Source organism: Sciurus vulgaris (assembly GCF_902686455.1).
Source record: "Sciurus vulgaris genome assembly, chromosome: 3".
Lineage (NCBI taxonomy): Eukaryota > Metazoa > Chordata > Mammalia > Rodentia > Sciuridae > Sciurus > Sciurus vulgaris.
The window spans coordinates 165,948,125-165,968,389 of NC_136463.1; the positions used below are offsets into that span (position 1 = coordinate 165,948,125).

The 20,265-nt window shown below is 33.6% G+C and overlaps 1 protein-coding gene across 6 annotated transcripts in view; it reads left to right on the forward strand.

Moving 5' to 3' along the window:
* SPAG16 (sperm associated antigen 16) overlaps nucleotides 1-20,265 on the forward strand; it is a 1,132,889-nt gene that overhangs the window by 514,448 nt on the left and 598,176 nt on the right. For all 6 annotated transcript variants that reach the window (XM_079132512.1, XM_079132513.1, XM_079132514.1 and 3 more), the window contains one exon: nucleotides 2,067-2,210. In XM_079132512.1, coding sequence (XP_078988638.1) covers nucleotides 2,067-2,210 — 144 coding nt within the window. The remainder of the gene's footprint in view (nucleotides 1-2,066; nucleotides 2,211-20,265) is intronic.

A 20,265-nucleotide genomic window follows, 5' to 3' on the forward strand; every position in this document is an offset into this window, starting at 1 on the left:
TATGTCCAGTTCATCGTGGTGTGGTGTGTTTGTACATGGACACAGCATGATTAGGTAGCTTTTGTTCCCCAGCACTTACCCATGCCCTCCCCTCCTTCCTCACTCTGTATCCCCTTTCTCTATTGATCTCCCTTCTATTTGTGAAATAAGTGGGGGGCTACTTTATGTGGATATGTGTGTGTGTGCATGCACATGCATATGTTGGAGTTGGTGTTAGACAAGGAATCAGGAAATCAGTCCCTGTGGAGTAGAAGTAGAAGTCACCATGGTACAGAAGAGTTTACAAAGTGGAAGGAATGAGGAGAATTGGAGAAAAATACTTCCAAACTGATTGGCTACAACTGGGTTTCTGTTTTTCCCTTAACTTCTACAAATAACTCCCCTCACAAAAGTCATTTTGAAAACTTATCTTTCAAAGTTCGTAAAGACATCAATGATTTTAGTTATCTTCACTTAAAGAGGGTAATTTATCATCTAGTCAAGTGTGCATGTGTCTGCCAGGGAAGCTGTGTACCAACATACATCATCCTCAGTAGCTTCAAGGATTTGGTTTGCCTTCTTGTATGTATTTGAATATAGAATTCATTTCAATCTGACATTTTTACCTCGCATCATATTTTTCTTCTAATTAAGTTCCATAAATGTATCCTCTACCTGGTTTGAGCCATAATAAATTTTTCCTTGAATTGGCCTTCTGAAAGTCACAAACCAACATTATGATGAATTGCAAAATGAATAATTTTCCTTCTGTGTTTATTTTGAGCAGTAAAGTATTATAAAAAATGAAACAGTGTTTCACTAGAAAGGAGGCTTTTCCCATAGTGGTTGCAGTATGGTGAATTGAGCACAGATACCAGTTGAATTCCAAAGCTATATTGGTCTAATCCAAGGAAATGACTTTTCACTTCACAAGTGGGGACTTAATGGTATTGGTAGAAGAAGAGATAGATAACAAGAAAAGTTTTGTTCTCATGTAAGCCCTGGAGCTACACAGGTATGGACCAGAGTCATAATTTATTTGGACCTAAAATCCATATTATAGAAGAAAGATAGTGAAGCCATTCATAGAATGGAATATGAGGAAAAAGAATATGTGATTGCTATTTTCTAAAGTCATCATTTGTTTCATTTTATTATCTAGGGAAGTACATGTATTATATCTTTGAGTTGAGATGGCCCAACTAAAATTGAAGCATTTGTTGCTAATATTTAAGCTGGTATTTTAATAGGTGCTTAACATTGGACACATTTGTTCCCATTATATTGTAAGGCATAGATGGAGCTCTATATAAATAAAATTAAAGCATTGCAGTGGATAAAATATCAGGCATTAACCTTGTAGATTCTTGATTTTAGAATAGTTTAGCTTCAATATTTAAATAGTCATGATGATCAGAGTCCAGTTCGAATAATAGTGCTTAATGTGTTAATCATTAATTTTGCATATGTCTTTCTCATTTCCCTCTATGCCTTTGTAGAATGGGAATTGCCTTATGCATCTTGAATACATTACTGTAATTTGTTGTACTGTGCATTGACTGCAGACAGTTTAAGTGGTATGTTAGCACAGAATTTGAACTCTTTCACTTTGTGCAGATAGTGGGCCACAGACTTAATGTTTCATTTATAGAACTTTGCTATGTGGTTGTGATTCATGATCTTGTCCTGGATAATGCCTGATTTAAAGACAAACTATTGTTGGAACAGAATTTTGATTCTCTAAAGGAAGCATGGCCACTAGTCCAAATCGTCTAACACCAACACATCACTGATATTACATTTCCTTCCTAAAAGAATAACCAGAATTATGGTTTTAAAACCAGAATTAGACATGCAAAATCATCTCAACTAAACGAGGAAGCTGAGGTCTAGAGAGGTTATTATGTTGATAGAGATCAGAAGCTCTTCTTGTTAGAGCTACAGTAGATATGGATTCTGACTTCTGGAACAGTACTGGGAACCATCCTGCCTTGCTGAAAAAGAACCATCACTGCCGTTTCATTTACTCACATTCCAAACCATTTGCTCTTATTCCCCACTGACACTTCCTCTCTCTCCCTACACAGTATCGTCATGCACCCCTGCAAAGATGTTTTAGTCTCCTGCGGTGAGGATCGCCTCTGGAAGGTGTTGGGCCTCCCGAAAGGCAATGTACTTCTCACGGGATTCGGCCATACTGACTGGCTTTCAGACTGCAGCTTCCATCCCAGGTTAGTGCACACAACTCCAGAAACAGCCTAATGCCTTCAGGAAATGCTCTTATTTACTGTTTCCTCACTCTGCTGGCTTTGACAACGACTTTTCTTTCTGCAACTTCATACCCCTCCACAGAATTTAGAAACATGTAGATAAATGTTCCTTTGACTTTCATTATATTGACTTTAGATTGATTGCTTTTGATATTTGGCACATGTAAAACTTAGTCCACATGCTGATGCATTTAACAAGAGTAATAAGCTTCTCAGGGCAAGCATTATTAATGCTCCTTATGCTCACAAGTCCTGAAAAGGCATATGGATTTCCAGTCAATAATGCATGCCAGTGTTTACTTTGCCTGTTAATCTTGCAGGTTTTCCTTTTAGAATTAAATTCTCTACCAAAAAGAATCAGAAGGCAGTGATCAATTTCTTTAGAAATTCAAAGATACTCAAGATATTAAAGAGAGTAAAGCAGTTCTGAAAACATTGAGCTCTGTAATTTTCAGAGTTCACTGAAATTTTATACCCCAAAGACCAAAGACAGAAGAAAGGACATTGTTAAGCACACAAATGCAATGCTTCTGGTGGACTCAAAGTTCTGTCCACAGTTCCTGTGGTCAGCTCCTACCACCAATCCTTTTTTCTGTTTTTTCTCAGTGTTTTTAAACACTCTTGGATCCACCTCTTGCTAACAACTATCTGACCCACTAACTTTTGGCCATCTCTGGTTCTTGATGCAATTTCTAAACTATTCCATTTGTGAATTTTGTTCTTAGGAGGACTCCTTATTCAATTTCATGAAATTCCTTTTTCTTTACCCATCTTTTTCTTTGGTATGAATGTCAATGAAATTAGATTGAAAAAATAAACTTATAGAGAAATTCATAAGTTAATGACAAGACTGAACACTGATTTTTCAATTTTAATTTTTGAAAATCTTCTCAAAGTTTAATTTATCCTTATTACTACATGTTTGAACTTAATTTATGAACGTGAAGTATATCCCACATCTGATAAACAGAGCCATGTACCTTCTCACCTCTGAGAAACATAAAGTCCATCTTGCAAGCATAGACAACACAATTAGAAGTGTAGTCTATCACTTCTATAGCTACTGGGCATACTAATCAGATTTTGATAATGCCCTGTTACCATGACAGCCAGTGACTCAGAAATTTTCTCATTAGTGCTTGACCAGCAATGGTCCTTTTAATAGATCTTCTGTTTCCCCTCTCAATTACTGAGATTAAAATGAGGTGAGATACACCATTATTCACTTATACTGTGAATTTACGTTCAGTACTTTCTTATGGCAGAATTGTAGTAAATGTTCCCACCCTGTTAGTTTTTTTTTCAGTGCATGAGAAAAAGAAATGGGAGAAAATATATTTAACCATAAGCATTTTTAAGTGAGAGATATTGAATAGCAAATTTCTTTTTGAAAATTAATGAAGAAGAATAAATGATTATTAGAAACAAAAAATAATCTCTTTTTGATTTGAAGTGGAATTAAATCCTGAGTTTATGTTTTATAGTACTTAGTGATTACAAATCAGCAATGAAGATTATATGCATATGAAATATGTGTACACATGTATAATATAGATGTCTTAAAAGTTGATAAAACTAACTTTCTGAAATTTAAATTTGCAACATTTGATTTTTAGTATGGGATATGTAATTTAGTCAGTAAAAATATTAGTTCATTATTGAAGATAAAATCTTCCTATCTTCATCTATAATTTGAAAATCAAACAAATTTGATTTAAAAAGGATACTTTAATCTGAATTGAATCTTTAGTTGATTGTAGTCTTTCTCACAATCCAATTATGGGATAAGGTAGACTTTGCTCCATAGAAAAGAGCCTAGGTTGCAGACAGCATATACCAACATTTGCTTACCTCCTATGCTCTCCCTATAGAAAATATAACTATACTTTTTTATTTTTAATTTCTACTGTTCCTAGCAGAGTATTTCTGTAACTTCCAGCTGGCTAGTCTGATTATGACAGTGGCCAGCATTAAAGTCACTGTCTCTTCTGCTGTAGTAACATCCCCCCAATTTTCATGTTTTTGGGGGAGTGTCAATCCTCCTTGATATGACTGGCTCAAATCAGTCTTCATTGCACTGCTTCACGTGTGGTAGTAAACATCTCAAATGCATAAACAACAAATGCAACAGCCTTAACAATGTCAAGATCAGGCAAAAAAGATTAACAAGTAAAAAATAGAGAAGATAACTGTTACATGAAGATTCAGTTAATATGGTCTTGAAATGCATGAAACAAAAGATCTCATACAAAACTGTAATCATTAGGGTCAAAGAGGTTGAAATTTCTCTTTTAGCATTTCATCTGTGAAACAAACAAAATTACATTGGAATTAGAGGAATTAATAAAAGAGTCAATTCATTTAATATTATAGTACATTGAACTCTAATTCATAGAGAGCAAATGGATAGATATTTTAAGATATTGTGTTTTATATTTTTTATTTGTTGTTTTTAGATATACATGACAGTAGGGCATATTTTGACATATTATACATACATGGGGTGCAAGCCATTACAATTTTGATCTCATTCGTGTGGTTGAACATGATATGAATTTATAATGGTCGTGTATTCATATGTGAGCACTGAAAATTAATGTCTGATTCATTCTACTCTCTTTCTTATTCCCATACCCCCTTGCTTCCCTTCATTCCCCTTTGTCTATATTTCTATACTGTTCCTCCCTACCCTCCCTTGTTCTAGGTTAGCATCCACATATCAGAGAGAACATTTGACCTTTGGTTTGGGGAAATGGTTTATTTCACTTAGCATAATATACTCCCCATTCATTTATGGGCAAATGCCATAATTTCATTCTGAGTAATATTGCATTATGTACATATACCACATTTTCTTTATCCATTCATCTGTTGAAGGGCATGTAGATTTGTTCCATAGCTTGGCTATTGTGAATTGAGCTGCTTTAAATATTGATGTGGCTGTGCCACTGCAGTATGCTGATTTTAAGTCCTTTGGATATATACTGAAGAATGGAATAACTGGGTCAAATGGTGGTTCCATTTTAAGTTTTCTAAGGAATTGCCATACTGCTTTCCAGAATGGTTGCACCAATTTGCATTCCCACCAGCAACATATGAGTGAAGTTTTTCCTTACATCCTCACCAAAATTTGTTACTTGTGTTCTTGATAATTGCCATTCTGATTGAAGTGAGATGCAATCTCAATGTAGTTTTAGTTTGCATTTCTCTAGAATTTGCTAGAGGTGTTGAACATTTTTCATATATTTGTTGACTATTCATATTTCTTCTTCTGTGAAGTGCCTGTTCAGTTCCTTTGCACATTTATTGATTGGGTTGTTTATTTTCTTTGTATTAAGTATATATTTTTAAATATTTTTGTTCTGATTTATTGCACATGCCAGTAAAATACAGTTATACATTTTGATAGCTCATACATAAATGGAGTGTAATCTTTCATTTTTCTGATTATACATATTGCAGGATCACATCAGTCATGCAGTCATATATGTATATGAGGTAATAAAGTCTGTTTCACTGTACTATCATTCCTACCCTCACACACCTTCCCCTCCTTTCACTTCCCTCTACCTAATATAAAGTAGCTCTGTTCTTCCCTACCCCCCGATTGTGAATTAGCATTCGTATATCAGAGAAAACATTTGGCCTTTGGTTTTTGATGTTAAGTTTTTGTGAGTTCTTTGTATATCATGGAGATTAATGCTCTATCTGAGGTACAGGTGGTAAAGATTTTCTCCCATTCTGTAGACTCTCTGTCCATGTTCTTGATTGTTTCCTTTGTTGTGAAGAAATTTTTTTAGTTTGATGTCATCCAATTTATTGATTCTTGATTTAATTTCTTATGTTTCTTATTGAGGAAGTCTATTCCTGAGCTGATATGGTGGAGAGTTGGTCCTACATTTTCTTCTAGTAGGTGCAGTGTCTCTGGTCTAATGCCAAGGTCCTTGATCCACTTTGAGCTGAGTTTTGTGCAGGGTGAGATATGAAGGTTCAATTTCAATCTACTATATACAGGTTTCCAGTTTTCCCAGCACCAATGTATGTTTATGGTGCCTTTGTCTAACATGAGATAATTGTATTTATGTAGGTTTGTCTCTTTGACTTCATTCTGTTCCACTGGTCTACAGTTCTTTTTTTATGCCAATGCCATGCTGTTTTTGTTCTTATAACTCTGTAGCATAATTTAAGATCTGGTGATGCCTTTTTGCATTACTTTTCTCTTTGAGGATTGCTTTGACTATTCTGGGACTCTTACTTTTCCAAAAGAATTTCATGACTGCTTTTTCTATTTCTACGAAGAATGTCATTGGAATTTTAATGGAAATTGCATTAAATCAGTATAGAACTTTTGGTAGTATGATCATTTTGACAATGTTAATTCTGCCCATCCAAGAACATGGGAGGTCTTTCCATTTTCTAATGTCTTCTTCAATTTATTTCTTTAGTCTTCTGTAGTTTTCATTGTAGACATCTTTCACCTCTTTTGTTAGATTGATAACCAAGTTACTGTCTCTTTTGAGGCTATTTTGAATGGAATAGTTTTCCTGATTTCTCTTTCAACTGATTCATAATTGGTGTATAGGAATGAAATTGATTTATTGGTGTTAATTGTATATCCTGCTACTTTGCTGAATTCATTTATGAGTTCAAGAAGCTTTTTGGTAGTGTTATTTTGGGTCTTCTAAAGATAGAATCATGTTGTCCCCAAATAGGGATAACTCAAGCTCTTCTTTTCCTATTTGTATTCCTCTAATTTCTTTCTTTTGTCTAATTGCTCTGACTATGATTTCAAGAACTATGTTGAATAGAGTGGTGAAAGAGGGCATTTCTGTCTTTTTCTAGTTTTTAGAGGGAATGATTCCAATTTTTCTCCATTTAGAATGATGCTGGCCTTGAGTTTATTATATATATAGCTTTTACAATGTTCAGGTATATTCCAACTATCCCCAGTTTTTCTAGTATTTTGAACATGAATGGATGCTGAGTTTTGTCAAATGCTTTTTCTGCATCTATTGAGATAATCATGTAGTTCTTGTTTTTAAGTCTGTTGATGTGATGAATTACATTTATTGGTTTCTGTATGTTGAAGTAACCTTGCATCCCTGGAATGAACCCCACTTGATCATGGTGTGCTATCTTTTTGATATGTTTTTGTATGCAATTTGCTGGTATTTTATTAAGAATTTTTGCATCTGTGTTCATTGGGGAAATTGATCTGAAGTTTTTTTAACTGATGTGTCTTTGTCTGGTTTTGGTATCAGTGTGATACTTGCTTCATAGAATGAGTTTGGAAGGGTTCCCTCTTTTTGTATTTCATGGAATAATTTAAGGAGTATTAGTATAAATTCTTCCTTGAAGGTCTGGTAGAACTCCACTGAGAATCCATCTGGCCCTGGGCTTTTCTTAATTAGTAAGCTTTTGATTGTGTCTTCAATTTCATTGCTTGAAATTGATCTGTTTAACTCTTCTGTGTCTTCCTATTTCAATATGGGTAGGTCAAATGTCTTTAGAAATTTGTCGATGTTATCATGATTCTCTATTTTATTGGCGTATAGATTTTCAAAATAGTTTCTCATGATTGTCTGTATTTCAGTAGTATCCATGATGATATTTCCTTTTTTCATCATGAATTTTTGTGATTTTTCTCTATTTCTTTATTAGCTTGGCTAAAAGTTTATCAATTATATTTATTCTTTCAATGAACCAACTTTTCCTTTCATCTGTTTTGAATTTTTGTTTCAATTTGATTGATTTTGGCTCTGATTTTAATTATTTCCTGTCTTCTGCTTTTGTTGTTGGTTTGTTTATCTTTTTCTAGGGCTTTGAGGTATAATCTTAGGCTATTTATTCGTTGACTTTCTATCCACTTAATGAACGAGCTAAGTGCAATGAACTTGCACTGCCTTCATAGTCTCCCAGAGATTTTGATAAGTGGTATTATGATTCTCATTTACCTCTAAGTATTTTTAATTTAATCCCTGATTTCTTCTAGTATCCATTGATCATTCAGTAGTATCTTATTTAGTCTCTAGGTGTTATAGTACCTTCTGTTTTTTTTTATCATTGATTTCTAATTTCATTCAAGTATTATCTTTAATTTTTTGTATTTGCTAAGAGTTGCTTTGTGTCCTAAGATATAGTCTTTTTGATAAAAGGATCTGTGTGCTGCTGAGGAGAAAGTGTTTTCAGTCATTGATGGATGAAATATTCTATATATGTCTGTTAGTCTCAATTATTAATTGCATTCATTAGTTCTATAGCTTTTTTTAGTTTTTGTTTGGAGGGTCTATCTAGTGATGACAGAGGCAGGTTAAAGTCACCCAGTGTTATTATGTCGTGGTCTATTTGATTCCTTATCCTGAAAAGGTTTTTTTTTCTCTTCTTTTTTTTTTGAAGTATGTAGGTGCTCCACTGTTTGGGGGCATAATATTTATGTTATATCTTGTGATATGTAATTCCCTTAATTACAGTATGAAATGACCTTGGTACCTTCTGATTAACTTTTGCTTGAAGTCCACTTTATCCAATATGAGTGTAGAAACCCTGGCTTGTTTATGAGATCCATGTAAATGATATTTTTTTCCAAACCTTTTACCTTCAGTCTGTGGATATTTTTGTATATGAGGTGAGTCTCTTGGGGGCAGCACATTGTTGGGTCTTGTTTTTTAATCCAATCTGTCAGTCCATGTCCTTTGATTGATGAGTTTAGGCCATTTACATTCAATGTTATTCTTGAGATATGATTTTTGTTCCTGTCATTTTGATTTTTTTCTGTTTTTTAATTTGAATTAGTTTCTCCTTTGGTTGACAGTTCTTCTAGTGGAAATTCTCCTAATTTCTGACTTTCTATAGATTTTCTAGGTTCAGACAGGCTCATGCAGACTGAGCTGCAAACTTGTGGATCTGGGTTTTGCATTTCCATAGTCTCACCATGCGCAGTCCCAAGATGGCTCCTAGCTCGACTCCCCATGGAAGAGTGATAAACTCCAGTGGAGAGGTTTTTTTTTGTTTTTTTGCTTTTGTTTTTGATTTTGTTTTTTAAATATCTGATTATTGAGTCAAACAACCTCTGTTTTGGCTAGGGCAGACTACCCCTCCAGTCTCAGGATTTTCATTCTAAGCCTTAGAGAAACGTAGTATTCATGCTGCCTGAGTTCTGGGTAGCTGTTATGGTTTGGATGTAAAAATGATTGGTTACAAGAGCCTTAACCCAGTCAGTGAATTAATTAATCACATGATGCGATTAATAAGTGGTAACTGAAGGCAGTGGGGTGTGGCTGGAGGGGATGGGGCATTGAGGGTGTGGCTTTGGGGTATATACTTGTATCTGGCAAGTGGAGTCTGTCTCTCTGCTTCCTAATCATCATGTGAACTGCTTTCTTCTGCCATACTCTTCTGCCATCATGATGTTATGCCTCATTCAAGCCCCAAGGAATGGAGCCAGCCTCCTATGAACTGAGACCTCCGAAACCATGAACCCTTAAATGTTTCCTCCCCTATAATTAATTGTTCTGATTGAGTTCTTTAGTCACAGCAGCAAAAAAGCTGACTAGAACAGTAGCCGAGCTAAGAGAAATGCTGCTTCACGTTAATCTACCACCTTGGACCTCTCCTGTAGTTCTATTTTTGAAAACATACCCTGCAACCAAAACGTAGCATTAATAAGTTTCTCAGAATAGAAATTGTGTGTTATAAATTTTGATCCAGATTCAAAAAAAGTGATGTGAATAACTCAAAATACTAACTCAAAATGTAAAGTTTGAATTATTAAAAAGTACACAAATGAATGTTGGTTCAAAGAGGACCTATAAACTGTTGGTATTGAGTTTCTAAATAATCACAACCTCTATATTTATATGAAAGTATCCAAAGCTATATTCAGAATAAAATCCATAGCTTAAAATGATTTATTATTAAATAAGAAAAAAGAAAATAAGTGAATTATAAATTAAATTAAAAAGCAAAAGTGGCTACAAAATAAAAACAAAAGAATAAATTGAAAGAAAGTAGAAATTAATAAAATTAGATATATACATGTGCACATATATACTTACAAACATAAACACACACAGACACATAATCTGGATATATTCTGAATATACATAATATGTATCCAGAAAGTGTGTGTGTATGTATGTGTGTGCACATACGTGTATTTGTATAGGTACACATATGTGTACCTATGTGTATGTGTGTGTGTGTGTGTGTATCTTCAGAAAACTTTCAAGAAAAAATAATAAAATAAGGAATTACAATAAAATAAACATTTGGAAAACTGCTGGAGAAGTAAAAGTACAACCAAAAATATAAACTAGAACAGTTTGGAAGCAGTTAATACCACATATATATAGGAGGGACTGAAATAGATGTACATTTGGAATTAGATGTATATTTGGAATTCTTGACAAAATGTAGATTTCTATGAAATTAAATATTATCAGCACTGATCAAAATGGAGGAGAAACCCAGACCAGATAAAATTAGTGAAAGAAGCTGAATTTTAAAGTTCTACCTACATTTTCATCTTTAGCACCTTTAGACTGTGTTTTTAGAAACTTATCAAAAGAAAAAATAAAGTAACAAAAAGGAGAAGAGAAAATAAAAGTTAATTTTCAGATTCATTAAATTTTCTAAGGATGGGGAAATTAAAAGGAATTTTATTACTAGTTTTAAATATGATGCATAAACATCATTTTAAGCCTAATAAGTAAGAGTTTAGAAAATGGAATTCAATTCTATGTTCATAAAAAGTAGTAAGCAATCATTAAGATTTTTACTTGGAAAGCAAGGAATAGAAAAATAATCCAACTATAAGGATGTCTTATGATATATCAATGGATATCATAATTACTTAAAATGGTTGTATAAAATCTAGCTTTTATACCTGTTGAGTCACATATGTTTGCATATATTTTTAAGCCTCCTGTGTTGAAACTGAGTAGGGAAATGGATTTTGAAATAGCTGGTAATAAAGCTCTGCCAGGTGAATATAAAACTGGATGCCATGGAGTTAAAGTCACAAGAATGAGTGTTGACAGGAGATAGGTCAAATTGGGGATCATGAAACCAATCAGGTAAGAATGTAGACAATACACCAGACAACAGTGCAGGAGTCTGCCCAAGCTCTCACAGCGTGGAAGCCTAGGTACTTCTCAAGTTTGACCACATTTTTTCCCTTAATAATAACAATTGTTTTTATTAAGTTATGTCCACACTGACATTTTCTAACACGTATACTCGAAAAAAGAAAATGAATGTAGATACATTTATGTATATATATTTTTTGTCCTGTGGATCAAACCCAGGGGCATGTAACCACTGAGACACATCCCCAACCCTTTTTATTTTTTATTTTGAGAGAGGGTCTTCATAAGTTGTTGAGGTTGGCCTCCAACTTATGATTCTCCTGCCTCAGTCTCCCAGTCTCCTAAGTCGCATGCCACTGTGCTCTGATTGGAAAGTTTTTTACTGTAAGTTTTATACAGACTTTATGCAGATTTTATGCAAATTGAAGGCATTTAAAACTTTTATTATAAGTTTCCCGACGGCTTTGTGGATTCAAAATAATATTATGCACATCATTGTCATATATTCTTTAGAGTAGGATTGGTTCTGTTGAAGATAAGTTTTTAAGTTGCTTAGTAGGACTAGTGTTGCAAGACACTGTTCAGGAATGAGGGTAACTCTTCACCAAGTAATGTGCTGTTACAGGACACACCACTAGATGGCGAGCAGACACTGACGAGATAAAGCGCCCTTTGAATTTACTCGGAAGACTGATGAATTAGTTTTTGAAAGTGATTCATCAGTTGCTGAAAAGGAGCAGAACAATGCAGGGACTGTGCATAGACACGTTCTTTGCACTATTAAAAATGTGAAATGTGTAGTACCCAAAAGAAGAAACGTCTAACTTACACCCCAGTGGCAATAGTATGAAGTCATACTTTAAAAGAACCCATGGAGCCAGAATTTTCAGGTGGCCTGTGTTAGAATCCTAACTTCACCTTTTGCTCATCAGTTTCTCAATCTATGACATGGGAATAATAATGATACTTACACTGTAGGTTGATTGTGGTGGTTAAATACTGTACTGGAAAACCACAAATGCTACTGCCTACCACACATATGTCAGTAAATGTTACCCACTATTACTTTTTATTTCTTGAAAAGAACTTTGAGAACTCAGAGAGAGCTCAAAAATTGTTATAAAACTGTTAACCTTTTATGCAATGGGCTAGGAATGAAGAATTTGTGTGTTGTCTGGATTACAACCAAGTTCCATAGAAAAAATATTATGAAACATTAGTTTGTAAGGTCTATCTCAAGTTCTTACCAAGTTAAACAACGAAAATAGTTATAAGATGAAAAAAACCTAGTACAATTACTGTTGAAAAGATATATGCTATCCAAGCTGTTCTTAACTCTTTTTAATTAAAAGAAAATTTACAGTCATAGAGGGACAGCAGCCTTTATTTTTATTTGCTTAGTTTCTAAAGGTTGAACCCAGTGCCTCACAAGTGTAGGCAAGCACTCTACCACCGAAGCTATAGGCCCAGCCCGTTCTTAACACTTAAAAATGTAAATTTATTTTAACAATTGTGCTGAGCTCAGTGTGTATGTACACACACACACACACAGTTTTTTTTTTAACCGACAAGGATAGAATTCTGCATGTTTTCCTTCTTTCTTTTCTTTTTCTTCTTTTATTTTGGCTTTAGTTATATGTTTTAGAAGAAAAATCATTTTTTTCCCCCAGAAACACCAACAAAATCCCCTTTCAAGTGGTCATTTATGATTTTTATTTTTATTTTTTTGAGGGAACTATAAAGTAGAGAGTGCTTGACCTCCTTTATTCTCAGACATGTTATATTATTGTTGACTTATTTAGAGTAACTCTGGGAAACTGGATCACAGAGTTGCATAACAATTTCCAGGTTAGCATGATAACTCTGAGAAGCTTGTGCTATACTACCTTAATAACACATTAGTTGGTCTGTACCTTTGTCAAGGAATGGTTCCTTAATAGGGGCAGGGGCGTAGTGTTAAATGTAAATAAAAGGTCCAGTTGGCTGAGGCTTGGGGTTGTGTTTTCTTCTGTATGCCACAACTTATTATGTGAAACAGCATGTATCTCCCCACATATCTCTATAAATGCAAACAGCAGGATTAGTGTGTTTTAAACAATTTCACAGTGCTGCATTTTTTCCTGAGTTCACTGCCTGAGCAGAATAGAGTGGACAGCATCTGTTAAACATAACTTCTACCCTTATGAGCTGATTTATGAATTGTGAATAAATGGACCTCTCCAAAATCCCTCATACTATCTCTTCCCTGTACAGCCTGCCTATCAGTATTTATGTAGGCCAAAACCATAGTCTGAAAGCTTCTTGACAGTAGAATCATTTAGTTATTTAAAAACAGAAGCATAGATACCTTTTTATTTGGTGTAAGCATTAACCTGAGTGTCCGATTTCAAAATATAATGAAGATATTGCTAAATCATCTCCCTAAGATGTGATGTTGTGCTCATCCTGAACCAGCAATCAGATGCTTCCAAGATCTGGAGGAAACTCACTAGATGTTAGAAAAGATTATTTTCACATCTACATTAAAAATAATCATTCTACTTTATATTCTTTAAAGAGGTGTATGTTATGCTTCTGTTCTTAATGTAGTTGTCACCTATGAAGGGACCAGGTGTTGAAATTAACAGTGCATGTCTTAAATATTTTTTTTTTTCTTTTGGTCTAATTCTAAAACTAATGCATGATCACCATGGAAAAAGTGGTAAGAAGAAAATAATATTTCCATAGTCCCACTGCTTAGTGAAAACCACATTTTCTCTGTGAAACCATCTTGCACAAGTATTAGTTCAAGCTTCATACATATTTGCAAATACTTTAATTCCACTTGTGTCATCGATTTTTTTTTTACTGACTACGCTTGACTCATCTTTGTCTTCTTTATAGAAATGTCCCTGTATATATGTACGTGTGTGTATACACACACGTGCATATATCTATATATATATAAATATATATCTGTTGTCTTTTTAATGTTCATCAGTTTACTAATTGTGGAAGGAAGTGTAGAGTTCCTTTAACTCTGTGCCTTAGAAGTGCTGGCTTGAATATTGACAGAGGTCATCCTTTAAAGAGGATCTGCTGGGTGTCACTTATAGGAAGTGCAAGTAACAGTGGCAATGCTGTGTATTTACATTCTGCTTCCTCTTCCTCTGTACATAGGATAGTACATTACTGCCTCCTCCATAGTTGAATGGAGGCAATATGACTGAATTGTGGTCAATGAAATGTGAATGGAAGTGTCACTTCCAGCTGTGGCAGATTGAAGAGCAAAGTTTGAGTCCTACTTTTTCCCCATCCCTTATGTGTCAGGACCACATGGCCCAGTGGCATAATTTTATGATGGAGTAGGACAGCTCATTCTTCAATTGGAATGTGATACAGTCAAGACAAACCAAGACATCATTGTTGATTTACTAAACCTTGGAGATTGAATGGTTTGTGTATTGTGGCTGCTGGTGTTAGTTACCCTCCAAAGTAAAATTGTATGTACCATAGATAAAGAAATAAACTTGGAAAGACTGCCCCAAAGTGTTCCTTCAGTAAGCAGCCAAATCTGGTTGAACATAAGATGTAACTTTAAAGTTGGGACTTGTTTTAAGTATGCATGTGATAAAGTACTAATATGTCATTTTATTTAACTTATGAGAGCCTCAGTTGCTCAGTTGAAAATGGGGATAAGCTACTTCATAGGATTTTCATGAAAGTTCAATAGAAACTCTTACTAAAGCATTGGCACAGTCCTGGGTTTAGAGTAAACTGTAGTAAAAGGAGCTTTATGGTTGCTCTTTGACAGAGATGGATACTACCCTGGTCTGGTTGCTCTGAAAACGATATTGCCTCTAGGTCTAATTGACCTTTCTTTCTCTATCAAGAAAATTAAAAAAAAAAAAAAGTCTGAGGAATTCTATAAGCTTATTAAGGGTAAGTTTGGATTTTACCTCTTCTTGTATACCTGGATGAAGCTGATCAACTGAACACATTATATAGAATGAACAAATATTGGTCTAATTGAAATGAACTGCAATTGAAGGTGCTAGATCAGGAATGTGGCACTTTCAGACCTCTGGTAGGTAACATTCAGTTTTAGGATCGCAAACATACACATGTGCACACATTCACATATACCACTTGTTATTCTTGGAATCACTTTATTGGAGGAACCTAAAACCTAATATTAGTCCTTCATTTGACATAACATCTTAAAATTCAAAATAGTCTATAAATTGTATTATAGCAAGAATAAATTTTAGTCAAAATGCAGTAAAAGGAAGAAGCACTTAAAAAATGGCAGAATAAGGACTTTCAAAAATATACTCCTTTATCTAAGTAGATTGAGCTCTGGAGAAAGTTGTCAAATTCAACTTCTTCAGAATTCTAGAACTAATCTTGCCTAACTGTTGTTAATTTTTATTTCCTAAGTATTTTCTTCCTAATACCATTAGATATGAAATAATTTCTTTTATTAATTTTCAGATGGTTCAATGTCAGGTTGTAGTATTTACTTCATACTGACCTTTTATCAATGTACAACCTTAATGAGCTTATTTATCAATTTTTAATATGTTTAGTAGGTTCTTAGACTTTTCTATATACAAGGTATAAACCTTGAAAAAATATAATTTTCTACTAATCTGGATTGCCTTTGAATCATTTTTTTATCTAGTTTATCTATAATTGTGAATAGAAGTGGCAAGAGTACACATATTTGATTGATTTCTGATTTTAGGGCTGCAGTAGATTCAGTCTTTTCTAGCTGTGGGTTTTTTGTAGATGTCTTTATCAAGCCAAGAATGGTCACTTTTCTCATAGTTTTCATTTTTTGATTCTATCAATATGGATAGTAAATTGATTTGTTGAATCAATCTTGCAGTTCTGAATAAAATCTAGTCAGTCATTATGCAAAACGCTTTTAATGTGCTACTGGATTCAGTTTGCTAGTATTTTTTGAAAGATGTTCACATCTGCATTCATAAGATATTGGCTGTCATTTTCCTGTTATATCATTGCCTGGTTTTGCCCATCACAGCAATGCTGGCTTTACAGAACGAACTGGGAAGTGTTCCTCCTCTTCTGTTTCTTGGAAGAATTTGTAAAGAATTAGTATGAATTCTTCGAACATTTGGCAAAATTCACCTTTGAAAACCATCTGCTCCTTGACTCTTCTTTGTGGAAAGGTTTTGGTGCTAATTTAATTAATAAGACTTTGTCCACTTTATCTAGATTATCTAATTTGTTGTCACGTTTGTTTCTGTTGTGACAATCTGTCTTATAATCCTTTATAGTTCTATAAATTTGTAATTGATGCTCCTTATCAATCTTAATTTTTGATAATTTGAATTGTATCTCTCCTTTGTGTGATGTATTTTATATAAAGTGGTGTCAATTTTATTGCTTTTTCAAATAACAAATGTTTATTGTTAATTTTATATATTTTAATTCTTTTACATTTATTTACACTATGATACCATTTTCTTCCTTCTGTCTCATTTGGATTTAGTTTGCCTTTCTTTTTCTGCTTCTTTAAGGTGCAAGCTTAGATTATCACTTCAGATCTTTATTTATTAATGTACATTTATAGCTATGGATTTCTTCTAGCAATTCTGTAATTATCTCATAAGTTTTTAATGTATGTTTCTGTTTTCATTCATATAAAGCTGTTTTCCATTGGCCAATTGGCTATTTAGAGTATGTCATTCATTCCATATATTTGTGAATTTATCAATTTTTCTTCTGTCATTGAGTCCATTTTAATTCCATTGAGGTTGAAACAATACTTTTTATGATTTAACTCTGTTAAATTTACATCTTACTTATGTATGCATTAGCATGTTATCCTAAAGAATGTTAGTGTGCATGTGTATTCGATGCCTGTTAGGTTGAGCAGCCTGTAGTATGAAATCTTCTATTTTTTTTTTGTTGTTGTTGTTTTGCTTTTATTGCTAATTATTGAAAATGGTCATTGAAAGTCCCAAATGTTATTATTAATTATATCTCTCCCATTCATCCTGTCACTTTTAATTCACATATAATGGATTTTATACTAGTTTTTAATGCTACTGAAGCAAATTGCCACATAGTGTCTTAAAAACATACAAATTATTATAGCTCTTGAGATAGGTTGGAAATGGGTTTCATGGAGCTCACACTAAGGTGTAAATTGGGCCATGTTTCTTCTTAGAACTCTAGTAATAGACCCATTTCATAGTATTTTCCAAATTCTGAAGACTTCCTGTGTTACTTGGATCAAGGTCTCTAACTTCAAAGCCGGTAGTGTAGCGTCTTCTAGTTTCTCTCTCTCTCTCTCTTTTTCTCTCTTTCTCTCTCTCTTTCTCCCTCCCTCTGCCTCCCTCCCTCCCCTCTGTCCTCTGCTTCTGTAATCAAATCAATTTTTGTCTGTTTGATCTCCCCTCTCCCTCTTAAGGTCCCTTGTGATTACATTGAGCCCACCCAGTAATCCAAGATCATCTCTACATCTCAAGATCTTTAATCACATCTGCAAATCCCTTTTGAAACATAAAGGAATATTTGCAGGTCAGGGTAATTAGAATGTGCATATCTGTGCAGGAGGGCAGTGCACCATTCAGCCTACCACAATTTATGTATTCTAAAACTAGTGACATCACTGAAAGACACTGAAGAAGCCCTCCGGTAAGGCAAAAATAGGTCATGATTCAGAAGAGCCTGTTAAGGATGGCAAGCATCTCAGGTTGACCTACAAATTCAATGTAATCCCTATCACAGTACCAATAGCTCAGTTGTTATTTTGCAGAAATTGATAAGTTGATCCTAAAATTTATAGGAAAACAGAAAGGACCTGGGCTATCCAAAATAGTCTTGAGAACAAAGAAAATAATGCTGAGACCTATGTTCCCAATTCTATAACTTAATACAAAGCTATAGTAATCACGACCTTGTAGTATTGGCATAATAGACCTTCAGAACAACATAGAATTGGAAGTTGAGAAATAAACTCTTACATTAAGAGTCAGTTGATTTTCAACAAGGATGCCAAGGCAATTCATTGAGGGAAAGGAATAGTTTTTTTTTTTTTTTTTTTTAAACAAATGGTATCGGATAACTCTGTATGAATATGTAGAAGAATGAATTTAAATCCCTACCTCACATTATAACCAAAAAGTAACATAAGTATCTCATAGAATTAAAGGTAACAATGAGCTGGGTGCTGTGGCACATGCTTGTAATTCCAGCTACTTATGGAGGCTGAGGCAGAAGGATCACAATTTCGAAGTCAGCCTCAGCAAATTAGCAAGACTTGTCTCTAAATAAAAAATAAAAAATAAAGGGTTGGGGATGTGATCAGTGGTTAAGCACGCCTGGGTGCAACCCCTGGTATGAAAAAAAAAAAAGTAAAAATAAAAATTATAAGGCCCTTAGAAGAAAACAAAATGAATCTTAATTTTGATCCCAAAACATGAGTGGCAATAGAAAACTTCATACATATGAAAAATTGTATACTTCAAAGGACAATATCATCAAGAAATAAAAAAGTTAAGTCCTTATTAGGAGAAATTATTTGCAAATTATAAAGGACTTTATCACAACTGTTAAGGGACTTTTATCCAGTATTATAAAGTCAACACTTTCAGTTCAATACTAAAAAGATAACAGTATTAAAAATGATTAAAAGACATTTCTATAAAATTATTGAATAGACAATTTTGTCAAAGGTCAATAAACTCATGAAAGATGTTCAACATCATTACTTATTAGAGGAATACAACAGAAAATATGAGATACCACTCTACCATTAAAATGGCTTTGAAAAAAACAAGTGTGACAGAGAATATGGAGAAATTGAAATTCTCATACACTGCTGATAGGATTTTAAAAAACTGCAGCTGTTTTGGAAAAATGTTTAGCACTTCCTCAAAATGTTAAACAGTTACCATATGACCCAGAAATTCCACACCTGGTATATACCCAAGAGAACTGAAAGCATTTGTCTACACAGAAATCTCTGTTCAAATGTTTATAGTGGCATATTCATGATAGTTAAAAAGTGGAAACAATCCAAGTGTCTATTACCTGATCATCAGATAAATAATGAGTGTGTCACTGATGCTTAAAACTGCAATTATCGCAACTGATCTTTTTTGTAAACTAGGCATTTTCATTTCTTTTTCTGAGTATCTGTTCAACTTTCTATTTTAAAAAAAAAAATTAAGAGTGTTTTACTTGTTAAGTATAAACCATTTTTATGGTATGTAATGCATAAAGATTTCTCAGATAGTTAAACTATTTTTGCTTATGAAGTTTAATGAATTCTCCAATAAGATTTGCTTATAGAATATATTATGAGCTGTAGAATTGAAATAAATTGCTATTCATTGCTTATTGTCAAGATTTGCTTTTATACAAGATGTTTAAAAAACTCCATAGTTAGTGGTTAATTGTCCACTTTTATATGGATATTTTTAAACTAAGATTTTCCTAGTTTTAACTTTTTTTAAACTTACATTTTGATGATTATTTAAACATGAATCAATAATATTTCCTAATTCATGGATTTCTGATAAACACAAATTTTCTCATTATGAATAAAAATGGTTAAATCTATTTTTATATCTTTAATTCAGGGAGTTATTATTTTTATAATTAATTTTTTGATTATCTTTTTGTTTCTCTTTCTGACATTCCTCTTAAACATGTTTGATTTCCCAAAACTTTTCTCTGTTTTTATGACCTCAATTCATCTCTTTGCCCTTCTCTCAGGGGTGAAGTAAAGAATCATTTTTTTTCTTTAGTAATTAACATTTGTAAAATAACTCATGTTTATATCTCCCTTTTAATTTGATAATTGTGTTTTCCATGTGTGACATGGAAAGTTCCAATTGTTTTGGTTCTTTTAACTATGAACAAGTAAGTACCAACACATGTAAAACAGCCCAGGAAGGTTGCCCACCATCATG